The following is a 19,076-nucleotide window of genomic DNA, read 5'->3' on the forward strand; positions in this document are numbered from 1 at the left end:
CTCCATATCAAATTGTGTTCACGGCGAGCGCCTTGCTAGAAGCAAGTTCTGTTTTGCCTCAGACGTAGGCCTGATTTTTGGGATCAATGTTTCTTCATTATTTGTCTTTTGTTCATTGATTGCCCTTCTGTGTTCTGTTAGTGTTGCATTACTTTTGTGATCTAGTAATTTTGTTATGAACTTGATCATGAGTTAAAAAAACCAGCAGCCACAGACTTAACTATGTGAAATCCATATTTGCTTTATCATGCACATTGGTCTTTTGATGTTGTCCCTAGAAACTTAAGTTAAAATTATTAAAACAAAACTTGCATTTTCAGATTCAGAAAGGGTATGGGAAACACCTATTAAAAGTGCATGATTTTGCATCAATTGTTCTATAGCTTCTTGGGCCTTCAGTGGATCAAAAATCCTTCAAAAAAAATTTTGCCTCGCTCTGCTGGGCGAAATATGTTTGCCAATACTTTTAAAGAAGCTAGTTACAACCAAACTTTAATACTAAATAGGTATGCAATACATGTACATGCAGTTGGGAACATAAAAGATTAATTTCTGCAGAGGATGATGATTAATTTTGATTAAATGGTACACAATGACTTGATTATACATGTATTATTTATAATAAACAAATCATTTAAAAAATTTATGTTTTCGAATATCATAAATATAGTTTGAAAATGAATAATCAGTCCCTTGCTTTAATGAAAATGAAAAATCTTGCTTCAATAGTGCAGAAAATGAATAATCTGTCCTCTTCGTTTACAAAAATTAAATTAATAACCAAAAACAAATCCTCCTGCCCCCCCCCCCCCCCCCAACCACCACCAGAATATCAAGTGGTTGTCCCCTTACAGCAGTAAATGAAACTTTGAAACATTCCTGTTCGAACATCGACTATGTGATTAATTAATAAAAAAAAATGTCCATCTTCACGTTTAATGTGACTTAAATTTGAACTTAATTTTCTGCCTTGATTCCTTTTTCTTCTTGTTTATTTAAGCTCGATTTATTTTTACATTTTCTGTGAATCTGAGTCATCAGAAATGATCAGTCTAATGTCTCGATGTTTGGACTATTTTCAAATGTTCCAATAGATTTTGTGACAAATTCTTTTTGCGGACAGTTATTTTGATATAAGCCAGTAACTACTTCTTTTTACATCATGTTTTTTGAAATTTTGGTTAATCTTTAAAATTAAATAATTACCGCCAATTTTTTATGTGCTTGTCAAGAGTCTGTCCATCATTGATTGTCGTTGGTTTGTGTCTGTCATTTATGTTGTTTGTCTTACAAAGTATTGTTATAAATTAGGCTGTTTAGTTTGTTTGATATTTGTAGGGATCTTAATATATACGGCATGGGTTTTTTCAAGTTGAAGCCGTACAGTGAAGTATAAATACTTGTATCCACATCATTTGAACTATGGTGGAAAGCTGTCTCATTCCCTATTATACCACATCTCGATAGTGTGAACAATCGTTTTTACTTATGTTGTTTATAATTTTTATTGTTCCTAAACATAATAATAAGCTTTCTTTGCATATACAAAATAAGATGTGTTATGATAACCAATCAGACAACTCTCTACAAGAGACCAAATGACACAGAAATTAACAACTATAGGTCAACGGCCTTCAACATTGAGCAAAGTCATCGTCAGCTATAAAAGGCCCCGAAATGACAAATGTTAAACCGTGAATTCAAACGAAAAAAACTGACGGCGTAATTTATGTACAAAAAATGAACGAAAAACAAATATGTATCACATCCACAAACTACAACTACTAAATTACAGGCTCCTGACTTAGGACAGGCACCTACATACAGAATGTTGCAGGGTTAAACATATTAGCGGGATTCCAGGCAACTCCCCCATAACCTGGGACAGTGATGTAACAGTACAACATAAGAACGAACTATAAAACACAGTGGAAAAAGGTTCAACTCATCAGATGGATACAAATAGAAACATATCTTACAAAAACACAGAGTGGACGTGGCCGGGTACTTGTATATCCAAACACCAAAAAGACACTTTCTTTGCATGTCTTCCATATTTTTCCTGCCATACCATTTTTACTAAAGTATGTACAATTTTGTTATATGTTCACTATAAACCTTCTTGCTTTGACAGTTTAAACTTAATTCTAATTCTTTATTTTAATATCTATACAGTGTTCTTTTGTTTTTCTTAAACTTGCTTTGACATAAGAAAAGTTGACATATGGTCGAATTGATTTATTTGTCTAATTACCTTGGCGTAAAATGTCCAACGGTTCAAAAACAAGTTTTCCTGGAGCGCTAACAAATATGATTACGGGGGTTACTGTAAAAGATTTTCAACCATCGCACTTTTTTAATTTATTATTTTTACATTATCGCACCTGCTAAAATTTACGTTTATTATTAATGTACAGTATGCTATCCATATCCGTATACTATTATACCCCTAAAGTAAAGAATATTTTTAAAATTGTTAAATGAGAAAGATCACACAAGCTGTTATAATATATACTAAGTCAAAATAGTATCTCACAGGGTAGATAGGAATGCACACATGTATTTAAACCCGCTGCATTTGTTTGCACATGTAAGCAATCGGATGTTCAGAAGTTGTCTTTTTTTATATGGTTCAGAAGTGTTTCTTGTTCCTCGTTTTTTATATAGATTAGACCGTAAGTTTTCCAGTTTGAACGATTTTTTTTTGGGCCCCTTTGTATCTTGCTGTTCGGTGTGAGCCAAAGCTTCGTGTTGAAGACCATAAATATCATGTGTGGTAAATTCTCATACAAAACGAAAACAGCACAATAAGCAAGACGCATGACAACTAGTATGTTAACGTTTCACGTCATCTATACGCTTAAAAAAATTGGTTAATGCAAAGTTAAGTCAAGTAGAGCATATTGAAACAATTAAAACCTGACTATATCCAGTTCTTTGTTAGATACAAAGATAAGTTTGAAAGTTGGCTTATCAATGCTCTTCAACTTCGTACTTAATTTGGCCTTTTTAACTTTTTTTGGATTCGAGCGTCACTGATGAGTCTTTTGTAGACGAAACGCGTCTGTCGTAAATACAAAATTAAATCCTGGTATCTTTGATGAGTTTATTTCCTTGTAGAAATCGTATAACAAATTGTACATTTTACAGCGATGTTGTTTATAGAGCACACAAATTAAATACTGTCAACTAGACCAAACCCGCGACATCGCAAGTCTGTGACAGAATTAAAGTACCTACATGTACACCTTATTTTTAGCTTGGTATGTTAGTATTCATATTATGATATAGTTTAGACATGTTGATCATAAGGTGCACTGTTTTCTCTGCTTTCAAAATCTTTCTGATTAAACCCGTCCTTTTTCGATATTTAATCCATATTTATGTGCTTGCAGAAGATGTCGGACTACACTGTCCAGATTACTAGAAGACTGACGTCATGCTTTAGATAAAAGCTTTTTCATTGTAGCTGAATTGTACATATGGACCTTTCAAAGGCTTATGACTGTTATCCTAAGGATATTTTACTGCACAAATGACGAGCTTATGGTTTATCTGCACATTCAGTATATATCTTACATTCATATCTTTCTAACAGAAAACAACAAATCTGAGCATTTCAGATGACATCTAGAAAGGAGTACCTACAGGTACTATTTACGCCATCATTAATTAAAACTGAGAATGGTAATGAGGAAAAGAGCCAAAGAGAAAACACCCGACCATGCAAAGAGCAGATGACTGCCGATGCCACCAATGGGTTTCCAACGAAGCGAGAAAATCCACACCTTGAAGTGGTCCTCAGCTGGCCCCTAGATAAAAGTGTGTACTATTTAAGTCAAAACAGACGTCACACTAAACTCCAAAACATATAAACAAACTAAAATTTAAAAAAAATACAAAACTAACAAAGGATAGAGGCTCCTGACTTTGAACAGGCCTAAAGATGCGGTAGATTAAAAATATTTTGTGAGATCTCACCAATTCTCCTATACTTCTAGCAGAATAAAGAAACACATAGAAATACGCACAGTAAAACTCAGTTTAAAAAAAGTCTGAGTCCAATGTCAGGATAGGTAACACAAGAAACAAAATAAAATGACAATGATACACGAAATAACAAAGGAAACTAGCATTTGCTGACATGACAGCTACAGACCTTAATTTAACTTATAGCAAGATTATGTCTTCATCATATGAAAATTAAGTACAAACTCGACCGTTAGAGGATTAGTATCCTACCATCATAAAATGTATGAGAAGATCATAACCCGTATCATATCAACAATATGTTTTAGAATAAATGTTTTATGTTCGATGGAAAGACCCAATTGGTGAATCAATATCAAAGCCAAACTATGCCATCCTTAATGACCTGACAATAGTATCGTAACTATATCCCTTCCGAATAAGTCTGCATAAAAGTTTTGTTTGCTTTTGAGGTGAATGCCGACATTTTTGTTTTCTCTAAAGAATATTACAAAGAATGATTGGATGTGAAAAATCTGAACGTATAAGATGTCTACATGTTGATTTATATTTACGCAAAAATGTCCTTGTACCGATGATAAATAAACTCAGCTCTTCGGTCGATCGAGTTGCTGTCACTTTCATATATACCAGGATTGGAATTTTATATTTACACAAGACGCGCGTTTCGTCTACAAAAGTGACGCTCGAATAAAAAAAATTTAAATAGGCAAAATAAAGTACGAAGTTGAAGAGCATTGAGGACCAACAGTTCATTAAAATTTTGCCAAATATAACTAAGGTTATCTATTCCTGAGGTAGAAAAGACTTTGTATTTCAAAAATTCAAAGTTTTGTTTACAGTTAATTTTTAAATTTTGAACATATCAATGATAACTCTAATCAACACAGAAGTGTTGACTACTTGGATGGTGATTCCCTCGGAGAATTTAAACTCCACCAGCAGTAGCATCGACCCAGTGATTGTAAATAAACTCATCAAAGATACCAGGATTGAAAATTTATATTTACTCCAGACGCACGTTCCGTCTACAAAAGACTCATCAGTCACGCTCGAATAAAAAAAATGTTAAAAAGGCCAACTAACACATTCCTCATTTCCATTCTCAATTTTATTCATATGACGTGGATCTGTACTAAAAAAAATCCGCCATTGTGTTATTGTTCTATTATTATTTGTGTATTCTTGTCTATCATATTTGCTAATGTGTTTTGTGTTTCTTTGATACATACGAGGTGTCTCTTATTTCAAATATATATAATAAGCATATAGACTATCTTCAAAAAGGACAAGTTAAGGTTTTAATATTCATTCTGCAGAGGATTTTTTATGCCTAGGAATACTATAGACTATATTCTTTTCATAGTTTGAACGACAAAATTATTTTATATCTTTACCTGTGTGACGTTTACATTCTGACGTCGAACGCGCGAATTAACTTCAGAGGTAATGTTAAGCTAACCATGCGGTCCCAGTACTTAAATCTTTCAATTCTTTATGTGTGGATTTAACATACATAAATAAGATACAAAAATAAGAAAGCAATGAAGGAGGTTATTAAATTTGATATATGCCTTTGTGTGCTTCTTTTGTAAAATATTTGTTTGTTTTTATTGTTATTAAGAAAATAACACAATGTTGACTGCTTTACCCTTTTTTTTCACTTTTACCTATAGTATCTGTTTGTTTTGTTAACGCATCGTTGTCAGCATAATAATGAAATTTGATGTGACTGTCATACAAGTAAGAGGTTTAGCTAGTTATAAAACCAGGTCCCATCCACTATTTTCTATATTAGGAAAATGCCATACCAAGTCAGGAATATGTCAGTTGTTATCCATTCTTTTGAGGTGTTTGAGGCTAATATTTTGCCAAGTGATTATTGACTTTTCGATTTGAATTTTCCTCTGAGTTCAGGATTTTTGTGATTCTACTTTTTTCATATAGATATCAAGGTTAAAATTGTGTGCTCCAGCTGCGTGTTTCGTCTACAAATTAGTCATAAGTGATGCTTAAAACGTTAATAACATCAAATAACATACGAAGTTGAAGTGCATCGAGGATCCTAAATTTCAAAAAAAAAAATTCGAAGCACATTTTCTCGTCTCCTTTGTAAATTTATAAAATCAAACCGAGAAAAATGGTTCCATTTAATAATGTATTTATTTTAACATGTGATAACAGTTCCAGCAGAACGTGTTGTTGCCTCTAAACAGCAACCGATTTACAAGGGAAATATCACGAATTTCGAAAGAAAGAAAAAAAAATGCTGTTGAGAAAATACTAGTAGTGCGCATATACTAAGCAATTTCATGAAACGTGTTGAATGAATAGGTTTTTTTTATATAACAAATTGTAATTTGAATAGCAAAGAAAACAGAATCGTAATAAATAATTCAATTTTCATGGCAATTGAGTTACCAATTGTTATAATTGAATCAAATTACCGAGCCCATGTTTTGTCTCGCACTATCTATGTATTGTCTTTTGTTTTCTATTCGTTTGCTGTACTTGTGCTTTTGATTTTGTTATTCGATAAAGGACTTCCCGTTTTTCTTTGAGTTTTTTTTTTTACTGTTTTACTTTATATAAAACTTTAATAATTTGGAGGACCGTTCAAGTTCAAAAAGTAATTATTAATGAAACATTGCAACAATAAAGTATTACAATGTTATATGAAATTCAATTATAGGACTCTGGCCTTTGTTGGTCTTGTATAATTTTTAATTTTAGTTTCTTATGTATAATTCGGAATTTAGTATGACGTCCATGTACTAGTATACATTTTTTAAGGGGCCAGCTGAAGGACGCCTCCGGGTGCGGGAGTTTCTCGCTACATTGAAGACCCATTGGTGGCCTTCGGTTGTTGTCGGCTCTATGGTCGGGTTGTTGTCGCTTTGACACATTTCCCCATTTCCTTTCTCAATTTTATTGGAATTTTTTTTATAAATTCTGTCTCACAGAGCACCATTTTAACATATCTTCATGTAAAAAGCAATACAGACAATTATTAACAAAATTACTTTATTGATTATAATGACAGAAATCATTACATTCACAATACTCACGAAAAAAATAAAAACGCTTCAGATTTACAAATGTGTACATATATGTATCGTTTCAAAATGTTCCCATACTTAGTGTGATGATTGGTGATACAGTCTGTTGAATAAAGAGAGATAACTGTGTTTTGTTTTCTCAGTATGCTAAAATGTAAAATCAAAAAAGATACCTTTCACTTTTATAACAGTTGCCTAAACTTCCCTTATATTGACAAATATGTGTGAACAAAACAAACAGACATAATAGGTAAAAATATCAAAAATTATACACAGCAGAGAAAATACCAACGCTGTACAATAAAAGCTTAACAAAAATCATCCAATTTTACTTTTTCATATGTTAAAAAATACTTTCCCTCTGTTAGAAAAGATTTAAAATCGTGGGGTGAATACAACAATACTGCTCATAACCTTTCCATGATATTAGCTAAATAGTTTTTCCTTGTATATATGTTGTGTATTCTTTATGGACTTCAAACAGGACTGTGCTAGAGTTGACATAATTATCCTAATTCCAGTCAGGCAATTTTGAACACTCTATTTAACCGCTTTCATTGCTCGTTAAGTTTCCTTTCGTATCGATCGATCTCTTTGATGACAGTGTGATTTCTTATACCCGAATTAAACATTTATTAAGTTTTTATTTCATTTTTTAAATAAGATCTTTTTAATGCAGTATATAAATAAAATTTGACTATACTTAATTGAAGATCACTCCAAGGTTCTATTTATATTTAATGCAATATAGATATGGTATTTTCCGTTTCCCCAACATTTACAATTCAAGTATTTTCTCAGAAATTTTTTAGTTGATCCACATAGCTATAATAAACTTTTCTTCCTTATTTTAAAAGTGTAATGGGGTTCGATTCTTTGAGGATATCAATTGTTGTTGTACTAAAAGAGACAGATGAGATTGACGTTTCGGTTGGAGTAGTAAGTTGAACTTAACTCATCCTTATCTGACCTAAGAGACTCGACCATTTTCATTTGCTTTTGTGCTGTTCTTCATTTTGACATTGAACTTGTTATATTCATATTCAATACCAACATTACTGGTATTTGTTTAAAGGCATACAAAGGACTACAAAAAAACTTTAATGTAATCTTATATACACGAAAAAAAGAAACAAGTCAAAATACAACAATCGTCATATCATCAATTTTACAAATTATAAAGACAAAAGCAACATAGCAGATAAACAAAATACACGACATTAAAATATACAAAATCATAAACCAAGTATACAACTAGAATAAATACCAAAGTGGTGATGATCCCCTATTTTACTAATGTACACAACTAATGTACTCAGTTATGTGCATGTTTTTATTTACAATGATGACAGACTCACTCTCTCTCTCCCATTTCACTTAATGACATGTATAGTTATTTACCAACATACAATCAGTGGTCACATTCTTGTACATTTGCAAAAATGAGGTGATACTAAATGTTATTTTTTCAAATTATAATGATTATTTATATATGTAGGACTCAAATCTATGGTGGGTTCCAAATCTATGGCAGATTCCTAATCTATGGCAAATGTGACGTCATGCAATCCCAAATCTATGGCAGATTTCATAATCCTAATCTATGGCAGATTTTTGACAATTTTAATCTATGGCAAGTTTTGAAATTTCTTAATCTTTGGCGGATTTTTGTTGTTTCGTAATCTATGGAAAATTTTGTGCAAGCATTACAAATATGACCAATGACTTGTCTTAAACAAGTGGAAATATACGACAACGTGAGCATGGATACAAACATTTGTGAATAAACATTTCATAATGGTCAACACAAACATTCCGTAAATGATGAATCCATATAACTTAATACAGACTTAAAGATTGAAATGATGAAAAATATTTTTTTTTTAATCTGTTCATGGTCCCTGTTTAACACATTCATTAAATCAACTAGTAAGTTTCTTAGCAAACAAGAAGGCAGGTTTTTATATAAAAAAAAAAAAAAAGATTGATAAAACTAAACAGTTTGATATTTCACATAATTTTTTTTCTTTTTCATTGTTAATACTTTTTTTTTATTTGATTGCAATTTAAATCCAATTGGTATCTGGTTATTTTATATTTCACTTATTAAACTCCTTTTCTAGAATATCCGGTACTGAAAACAGCGGTGTCCTTATTCATCGTGGGCTTCGGTCGGTTCAGCACATTTTATAGGTCACACATTCCTTTAAACCACCCACAAACTATTGTCGAGGGAAATACCTTCATTTGGAATGGTGCTCAAATCTTTGGGTTCCGCCATCGTTAGCGGCGGTGACGATGTAATGTGGCGTTATTCAATTGTGACGTTATGAAAATGATCTGCCATAGGTTTGGAGAAAACGAAAAAATCTGCTATAGATTTGAGTTGGTTGGCGTTTGTAACGTCACATTTGCCATAGATTAGGAATCTGCCATAGATTTGGTACCTGCCATAGATTTGAGTCCTACATATATACATAATGTCTTTTCGTTGTAACTTTGTTCCTGTGTTAACTTATAGTAGTAGTATTTTATATATATTAAGCGTGTTGCTGGTAATGATTTTAGATAAAGTTCTGTATCAATTAAATATTCTTTAAAAAAAAAAAATGTATCGCTGCGTCATGGAATGTTGTTATAATGTGTACAAAAATATCAATGTTTGTGTGATTTCAATTCCTTTATTTTTTTATTTATGTCTCAACCAAAACAGTTTGAAAGTTTGCTATTAATCCAAGATTTGTCATTGTGAATGATGGTTAGCCGAGTATTATCAAATTATTATGAAACACTGCATATATTTGAGATTTTTTAGTTGTTCCATATCGATTAAAGCATTCAACAGTCCCGCCGATTATCATTGCGATTATTTTTATTGGTGGACTTATTCAACAAGGAAATTATGTGTACTTATTGGAATCTGATTTTTATTCAATATAATGAAATCATGATAAAATTTAGATGATTTTTTTCTTAGATTATTGAAGGTGATAAAATTATTGTAATTAACCATCTTTGCATTTGATTAAAACTGTATCTTCTCGTTTGTTACATGAAGATACTGCCAGCACTAAAGCTATGTTATGCACTTGTCTTATTTATACTTTACTAGAAAATGCTTTATAAATTCGGAAAATCATGGCGTAAGAAAATTTTACTGTCTCAATCTTCATTTAATTCTATCGAAATACTTAGTTTATGCACATGCAAACTGATCGAGCATTGTGGATGCTAATAATTTTTCAACATAATAATGTTCCACTTTAACAATAAGTCCACAAAATATAATATTTGAGATTCAGTTGTTTGAACATGTAAACTATTGTTTGTATTGAATTACATAAAATTATATAATAACGTTAATATATTTACTATATGTACAAAACCAGTGACACGCATTCCGCCTGCACCTGAAAAAATAAATAGACATATATGTGTAAATGTGACAAAGCAATATATTATTTTAGAACGACATTTTATCATCAGTCTCAGAATGACGAGCAGCAAGTATCATGATTATAATACGATTAAGGAATATGAAACCCTCTGAAGAAAAAAACTTTAAAATTAGAAGATATCTATAAAAGTTATTGGTAATACTCAGTTAGCAGATCTTTTCAAATAAAAATAGCCACACCTGTTTAGCTGTGATTAATTTACTATACAATTCACAAGGAGGAGGGATGGTTACAATTGTTAACAACATTCTGTGTAACATTGACACTACCTTTTTAAACAAATATTGATTTTATATTTAACATTTATCTCTGACCAATACTATGTAAATACATACTAGAATCACAGTCCAGCAAGCCATAATTATGACCAGAACATCCAATTGTTTTTGGTTTGGGTCTTCCACATGATGATTCTACTCGTTGAATATACGAATGGTAATTGTTTATCAGCTGGTGGCACTTCTCGAACACATCTTCTGTGAAGTTAAAGATACTTTGCGGAAGTAACTCGTTTAATGTAAGAATATTTTTCCCGATGCTTATATTTGAATGCAAGCAAGAGTATGCTTTAAAGACAGACCTGTAATTAAAAAAGTCAGAGTGAATTAGAATGTTTTGCCTTACAACTATATAATACTCCAAAAGACGTATTAAAAAAACACAATGATTTTATATGTTAATCAGTCAAATTTAGACAAATTTGTTCAAATCTTTAATAAATAAACATCTCTTTTCACACTGATGGATGTGTAGATAAGGACAACAGACAGTTCACGGAAATATACGAGAGTTGTCGTAGAGATTCCTTAACGTGCATATGGCGTCCGTGGCACTAATAACTCGTGAGAAATCGGAATTTATTAAAGCCCCAATAATTACCGAGCTTGGCTACGTTTTTATATATTCCATCATTAGCCAGTAGGTTTTACTGCCAGGCGCGAAATGTCCAGTGTATACATACTTATATTTCATTATCAACCCTATGAGTCTTTCAACTTAATAAAGCATTTGTGTTTGTAAATACAATTTTTGTGTAATAAGTCGAACATTAATCAGGAGAACACTAGTTCCTTTGCACATTTCTGAAACAAATCAATGTCAGAAAAATACCATCTTATTTACACGAGACTTAACAACTGGGGTAGGACGAGAGCGAGGTTTGCAGAGCCCTTCAACAATTTCGAGCTGTACATGTGGGAAACCTAGCTGGATATGAAACCAGGTTTAATCAACCATTTTTAATTTCCTATTCGGTTTATATGTTTGAGCTTTTGCTTTTGCCGTTTGCTAAGGGCATAGAATTGAGTCAATTAGGAACCAGACATACACGGTAACATTACAGATTAGACTATTCCTCCAGGTTGCAAAGATCTAAACATGCGAAACACATCGGTAGTCAGTTTCGAAAATGGTCTCAAATTGTGACGAACATCTTTCGTCCGTCTTTTAGTGACGTTACTTTAAACCAAAATATTTCCTTGTTTGATACAGTCATCAGGAAGTGTTATAGCGGCAATATAAAGATATGATCAATATTATTTAAAGTGTAGTCAGAAATAAAATCTACAGCCGATATTAAAGTGTATGTAACTTGATAATAATTATATCAGTAAAACACTCCAATTGTATGGAAAAAATAATTGTTGCTTAATCGAATATGTTATAAATAGAATTGTCAGTCCCAATATTGACTATATTAGAATTTTTCATGTTGCTAAACTGCCATACTTATACTTACATGCAAGTTTCAAAGTCAATATGCAAGGCCTTAAGGGATGACTGGTCCTTCACGTGTGCTAAACAATTTCTAATGACATGGCGTATTTCATCATCTATTATCAAAAAGTTTTACAAATCTAAGTTTGATTAACGACCAGAAAAATATTTATTGATGCAAACATCACTTGAAAGCATACGTTCTAAAATACCCTAAATATTTCGTCAAATCTGCTTATTTCATGGTATGGGCTCTAGAATTAAGTCATAGAATGAACTTGAAACAAGAGGCTTAACTAATTCTAATGTTGAAAATTATATTCGACACGTCAAAGCTTTGAAAAAAGTTTTTTGTACCATGGCATTAATTTGGCGATACATTTCTGCAACGTTTGTATCCTTGACACAAAGGTTAACAAAAGTACTTTATCATGGTACCTGAGTTATTTATAACTTTTGTGTTAGATGAAATGGACGTGTTTGTCACAGAAAATAGATTTCAATGGGATTGAAAATAACTTCTTTATCGTCGACTTTTATCTATATTCGTATGTGCCAAAATTCTTGTAAGGGTTTATAACTGTATATAAAAAGAAATTTGAGTATTCCTTTGACTTGTTGTTCCGCCTTTAAATGTGTTTAAATTGTATATTTCAATGTATTGTCACAAAATTGATAGTACCTGTGCAATTGTTTTCTCATATCTTATCTCAAACATGTAAATGTTAGTGAGAGTAGGTTTGTAACTAGACGTTACTATATATGAGACGAATTGAATTGTACTTTAATGAAATTTGCCTACAAATATTCCAACAGCACTTGAATATGGAGAAGATGTTTTCAAAAGTAGCGATAGTCTGATTTAGGCCTCCTATTCAAAGGGCAGTTTCTATCCCAAGAGTTCTTTTATAATAACTTTAATTCGTCTCTTCAAAATTAATTCCAGTGTCATCAAGGCTTTGGTATTTTTACCTTGTGATTTGTTTTTTTACTTGTTTAAATTATTTGGTACATAAACTAATTGAATTCCCGAGTATCGCCTAGTTTCAGATTTCAAATATATAACATTGTATTTATAGTAATAGGATTTGGTTTTTATACTAACCACAAGAGATTAAACTTAATAATATTTGACCATAAAATATATATCACAAAATCTTTTTTGACTTTGGAACACAATAGGTGCATGCAATTGTTTTTTTAGAGATTTTTTAATGTAAATTACTAACATAAGTATAATCTAATAAAGACGGAATTAGTTGAATATTGCCTTTATTTTAGGTCTCTTACAATAAAACATTGTTTTCCCTTTTCAAACATAATCATAGATATTTTAAAACTTTCTATTGTATCCATGTAAATAGAGACTATTGTGTTAAATAATCTTACAATTATTATCCAATGGAATTTCTGTTGTTGTATTTTGTGGATTGATTAGTTTAGACGTCGTTTTAAACATTTTCGTTCCCTTTTTTACTTTTTTTTCTGATTTATTTGGGTATTTTGTAGGAGTTGTCTTTAGCACATATGTATACGATTGCTTACCACTGGTCAAAGCTGGAATATCGGTTTCCTGAGTAACACGTTTTGTGGTAAACGTTTTACTGCTTTTCATTTTAGAAGTAAACGTAAGAGAGTCGGTTGTTAACCTTAATTTTTCTTTAGCAGTTGTCATTGCTTTTGTTGTGGCTGGTATTTCAGTTGTCGTACTCATTACCGTTAGTGAAGTATGCGTTATCGTAAATGGAATTTGTGTTGTTAAAGGAATCCGTGTTGTAGTAATTGGAATATGACTTGTCGGTAGCGGAATCTGTGTTGTCGGTAGTGGAATTTGTTTTGTCGTTGAAGGAATCCGTGTTGTCGGTAGTGGATTCTGTGTTGTCGTAATTGGAATCTGTGTTGTCGTTAAAGGAATCTGTGTCGTCGTTGTGGATGTAGTAGTTGTGCACATTACTTCACGCTCAGCATATTGTATTGATGGATGAAGTAGTTTGTTAATTTCTTTACATATCTTTGCCTTTTCGTACAGGCAAGTCTTGAAAGTAATATGCTTTCTGAAATTTTAAATATTCTAAAAGGAGGTATAAGCTAGAAGTAATATATATGTTTCGACTTAGCAAACTAAAGTTTTCATTTAATAACGCATTTAAAACATACATAATATCTTTAGATTAAACATGTTTTTGATGTTGTCATATCGTAATCAGAAGGTGTCGCCTTTAAAATTTGGAGTATTTTTTAGGTATTGCAATCGTTTTATTCCTGTAGTCATTGTGATCGTTCTTTACTGACTGTGCTCATTTCCCTATATACTAATAGTTATTTTATCGTGTACTTAAGTTTGAGCTTGTGATGTTTTTTTTAATATGTTGTGAATATAACTTGATATTTTCCCATTAAATAATCAATCCAACGTAAGAAGTGGAACATCTTGACAAGCTGATTTACTCATTTCTTTTAATGTGAAGTCACGTTAAACGTGTTGGTATACATCTTCATATATACTACACATGTCTCATTCTAATTTATCTTTTGAGAGACCATATAGTTCCGCAGTAACTAAGAAAATTACTATCTTTACACAAGCATTATGTGCATTCATGTCTTAAAAATGTAATGTCGATATTTAAAATTAATGATTTTTATGACTAATACTTACTGACAATTGCTTAGCGAATCATTATAATGATGATCCCAACAACTGTTGATAGCTTCAATGGTTTCGTCTAAGGTTGTACATCCTAAAAGAAAACAAATAGCATGCCATATATATAATTATACATAGCTTGAACGATTTCATCTACAGTTGTACAGCCTTTAAGAACAGTTTTAACATGCTGTATACATGTAGTTTGAATGGGTTCATCTAAGATGTACATCCTATACGAAAACAAATACAAATGTAGCATGGTGTATAAATATAGCATGAATGGTTTCATATAAGGCTCTGCATCAATAATAAAAATGCAAGATAAGTGACAATATGAATTACACAACTGTCTATAGTTTGCTGTCAGGCATGCATCTATCTAATGTATCTTTATGTAATAGAATTTGCAGATAAAACCATATCCAGAAATCAACGCCACTTTGCTTATTTGAATATTATACTAAAAAAATCGGATACGGGTCACGGAAATTACATTAAAATGATAGGGAATTTTGAAAAAATGTCTGTTTTAATTTTAATTTGATTGATAGACAGGTTGCCGGGGCAGAAAATGAATATACACAACAATATACACCATTTAAACGAAACATAATGACTGTTGTTGCAAAAATACAGGTTCCTGAGCTATTTTAAAAATCGAAGCGAGAGGCTTTTAACATTGCAGTGTAAAATACAGGCTAAAATGGCTGAAACGTCAAATTTGCAAACTTCGTGTTGAAAATTGGCTTACAAGGCCATTACAAAAACAGGTTGCCGGGGTGAAATTTGAAACTTGAATTTCCAAAGAATAAGCAAGTCCAAACCTTGTATATGTATATATAGTCGTTGAACTCTAGGTTCCCACGTAAAATTAGAATGTCACTATTTCAAGAAGAATAAACTCACAAAAACACGAAAAATTCACTAAATTCGCGTTCATTGTTTTGATTTTGACCGCCTGACAACTTTACGGAAATATCAAAGTGATTGTAAACAAGGACTCTGTGACGGGCAACTTATAATGTCCGTGTTTTAAAGATTTTAATGATATCAAGCCTATCAAACTACTATCACGTGGTACAATTCTCATTTACATATGAATATTAATTAGCAAAACCACTGCTAATTTCTGGCTATGCTCTGTTTGGTTTATACCGTTTCTTGCATTGAAGCCACAATACTACCAAGGAAAAACTGATACCGATTTTGTGTACGACACGTATTTATAGAACTATCTTAAGGACCAAAGATATTTGAAAAAAATAAGCGTTTGAGAGCATGTGTATACCCAAAAATGTCCTAGACAGACGGCAAAATCCTTCTTATGTCAACCTCAGTAAATGTAAAATGCATTTTGGAGAATGTGTATCTTCTTTAAGGGCGAATGGGCAAAAAACCATGATGCTCTCTGCATACCGACTGATATACGGATAAAGATATTGATTTTTCGGTTATTTTTCGTCGCAGAGGCATACGTACACATTTTTATGCGACTGTCATACAAGTGAGAGGTTTAGCTAGCTATAAAACTAGATTAAGTTCACCAGTTTCTACACAGGGAAATGCCTGTACCAAGTTTGGAAATTGACAGTTGTTTTCATTTCGTTTGATGTGATTGGGCTTTTGATTTTGCCATTTGATATTTCACTTTCCGTTTTAAATAACTTTCCTTGGAGTTCCGTAGTTTTGTTATTTTACTTTTTGTTTATTTTGTGCAGATCCAATAATTCAGCTTCTTAAAATTATGTATTTAGACGAATGGTGGTATCATCGCTGAAATTGGTATTAAAACTATGCATATTTACTGTCTGTTTATAAAATTAATTGCCGGGTTGATTTTCCCCTTAAAATCATTAATTTACCTGATAAACAAGCCCTGTTATAGTAGGATTTAGATGGTCTGGATAACAAAGAATAGTAAAATGTGATATCGAATAAGCAAGAATCCATAAATATCTCATTTGCACACACCAAACTTTCATTAAATGTTCTGAAAGTAAAAACAATACCAGAGTTACCTAAAAATATTATAATAAATTCAGTTTTATTTCTCGTATTTACTAGTATTTTTACTCAAGGTCAAGGGGTGCCTGGGTTATCTTTAACGGTACAAGTAAAGAAATAACCTGAACAAAGCTATGACTCCCTCCAAATAGAACTTTATCATAATCTTTTGACAGATTTCATCCAAAATGAATCGGAACAGATACAAAATGACATGTGCTTTTTTCGTGGGTAACTTACTCATATTTTCACATCTTTTCCAGCAAAAACTTTTCAAGAAAACACCAGCAACAAATTACTTTTTAAGCCAATATTGACAGTCTACTCCTTTTACTTACCTACAAAATTTCTCTACTTGTCCGTCTTGTATTCCACTTTCATATATTTTTGATTTGCAATTTTGTAAGTCTTTGAAATGTGTACATACTAGAAAGCAAATTTAAAAATACAAAGAAAACAAAAGAAAATATTATTTAGTACAAAGTTGGTTGTAAAATTAAAGTTTGAAGATGAAATTTGAAATTGGGTTTAATATTTCTATTGATAACACAATTGAATAGTCAATAAAAAGTTATAAGCCAAAGTGATGAGACTTTCTTCAATAAAATTGTAGGAATAACAGAAATAAGATTTGATAACCGCAAAACATATACGTACACATATTAGTCTTCTACATTTATGGACCTGTTTAAAAATGTGTTATTCTCCATTTTAAAACAAAAAATATTCAGATTTAGCATTCAATGCAGATGCAGAAAATTGCAGCAAAATACCTAATGGTACAAAACAAGTCATAGCAATACAACACAATTGATTTCCGCTATGTGAAGATTGAAAAAAAGGCTGTTTTATCCTCAATAAGAGAAATAACGAGGGCTCAGTTTTATTCTTAATTAATATTAGTACTTTTTATATTTTTAAAACACCAATAGGCATTTAGTATTTTCGTCCGTAGATCTTTCTAAATTGAAGATTTGTAGGCTATGAACTTTTATAGTGTTATTTTAACGAGATGAAAAATGTTAACACCGAATTGTATAAAACTTGCATTTATGAATCAAGAAACTTCTACAATATTTATTTATTTGTTTTTACCATTTGCATTTATTTCTTACCCGAGTCATTGCAGAACACTTGAATATCCTTCATAGTGTCAGTCCATTGCGTCTTGACATATTTAGCTGCTGTTTCATCACACATTTTGATTTTCTCGTCATACCATTTAGTGATATTATTAGCAACAATAATGGACCTGGTATTAAGTGAAAAATAAAACTAAGAATGTTTTGCAAAATAGAAATACATATAATTAAATCTAGTCATGTAGATAGATATCACTGAAAGGCAATTATACGTGAGATTTTTCTTAGTACATACGTAATTATTGAGAGGTCTTTCTTGATATGATTTATCCTACTGATACAGTAAATGTGAATACCATAAGATTGGTAGTGGTGTTTTTGTTCAGGACCTCAACTACTGGATTGTGATTTAGAATTTTGATGAAGTCAGTTATGCTGTTTCAGTTATTCTAGTTGTATCTAACACATATACTCATATGCAGAATTAGTATTTGTATAGACGAGATGACTTACTAAGGGAATAGTAAACAATATGCATGATTTTTTATTTGTAATTTGATTGGTTTACCCAATGAATTAAAAAAATTGAAAAAAATCTTACTATTAACATTTTACTTGTAAGATTTTTTTTTGTAAAAAGAGCCGCTGAATCTTACTTGCATAAATCTGTGAATTTCTTGGTACTTTTGTGTACATCTTGTCTCTCGTATTCCATGTATGCTTCATCAAACTGAGACTGTAGGCTAACAGCACACTGCTCTGCTTGTTTGAGGTTACATTGTTTCTGTCCAAATACTTGTCCCACTGAAAAGTATTAGAAGTAACAATTCTAGTATCTTTGCACATTATTGGCGCGTATACTGTAAACCAACTTATTTTCGGGGATATTTAATTTCGCGTTTTATCCCTTCTTGTTTACTTCTCGGCTATTTTCTTTCGCAATATTCTAATTTACTTGATGTAGTTTAATAAGGAAACATCTAAGTTTTACATATTCACGACGATTTATATCCGCGTTATTTTTCTACTGCAAAATTCGCTCAAATAAATCGCTCGCGAAAATTAGTTGGTTTACAGTAAATGAAAGGATATTTTGGTGTATGCTAATGAAAGGAAA

The 19,076-nt window shown here is 31.5% G+C and overlaps 1 protein-coding gene across 1 annotated transcript in view; it reads right to left on the reverse strand.

Annotated features, from left to right (window-relative positions):
* Positions 1 to 6,997: 6,997 nt before the first annotated feature.
* LOC139514662 (uncharacterized) overlaps positions 6,998 to 19,076 on the reverse strand; it is a 28,219-nt gene continuing 16,140 nt past the window's right edge. The window contains exons 2-10 of the mRNA XM_071304117.1: positions 18,616 to 18,763; positions 17,993 to 18,129; positions 17,216 to 17,303; positions 16,736 to 16,863; positions 14,883 to 14,964; positions 13,769 to 14,277; positions 12,246 to 12,339; positions 10,843 to 11,087; positions 6,998 to 10,459 (exon numbers count right to left, since the gene is read on the reverse strand). Of these exons, the coding sequence (XP_071160218.1) occupies positions 10,386 to 10,459; positions 10,843 to 11,087; positions 12,246 to 12,339; positions 13,769 to 14,277; positions 14,883 to 14,964; positions 16,736 to 16,863; positions 17,216 to 17,303; positions 17,993 to 18,129; positions 18,616 to 18,763 (1,505 nt within the window). The 3' untranslated portion in view covers positions 6,998 to 10,385. The remainder of the gene's footprint in view (positions 10,460 to 10,842; positions 11,088 to 12,245; positions 12,340 to 13,768; positions 14,278 to 14,882; positions 14,965 to 16,735; positions 16,864 to 17,215; positions 17,304 to 17,992; positions 18,130 to 18,615; positions 18,764 to 19,076) is intronic.

Source organism: Mytilus edulis, chromosome 3 (assembly GCF_963676685.1).
Source record: "Mytilus edulis chromosome 3, xbMytEdul2.2, whole genome shotgun sequence".
Taxonomy (NCBI): Eukaryota; Metazoa; Mollusca; class Bivalvia; order Mytilida; family Mytilidae; genus Mytilus; species Mytilus edulis.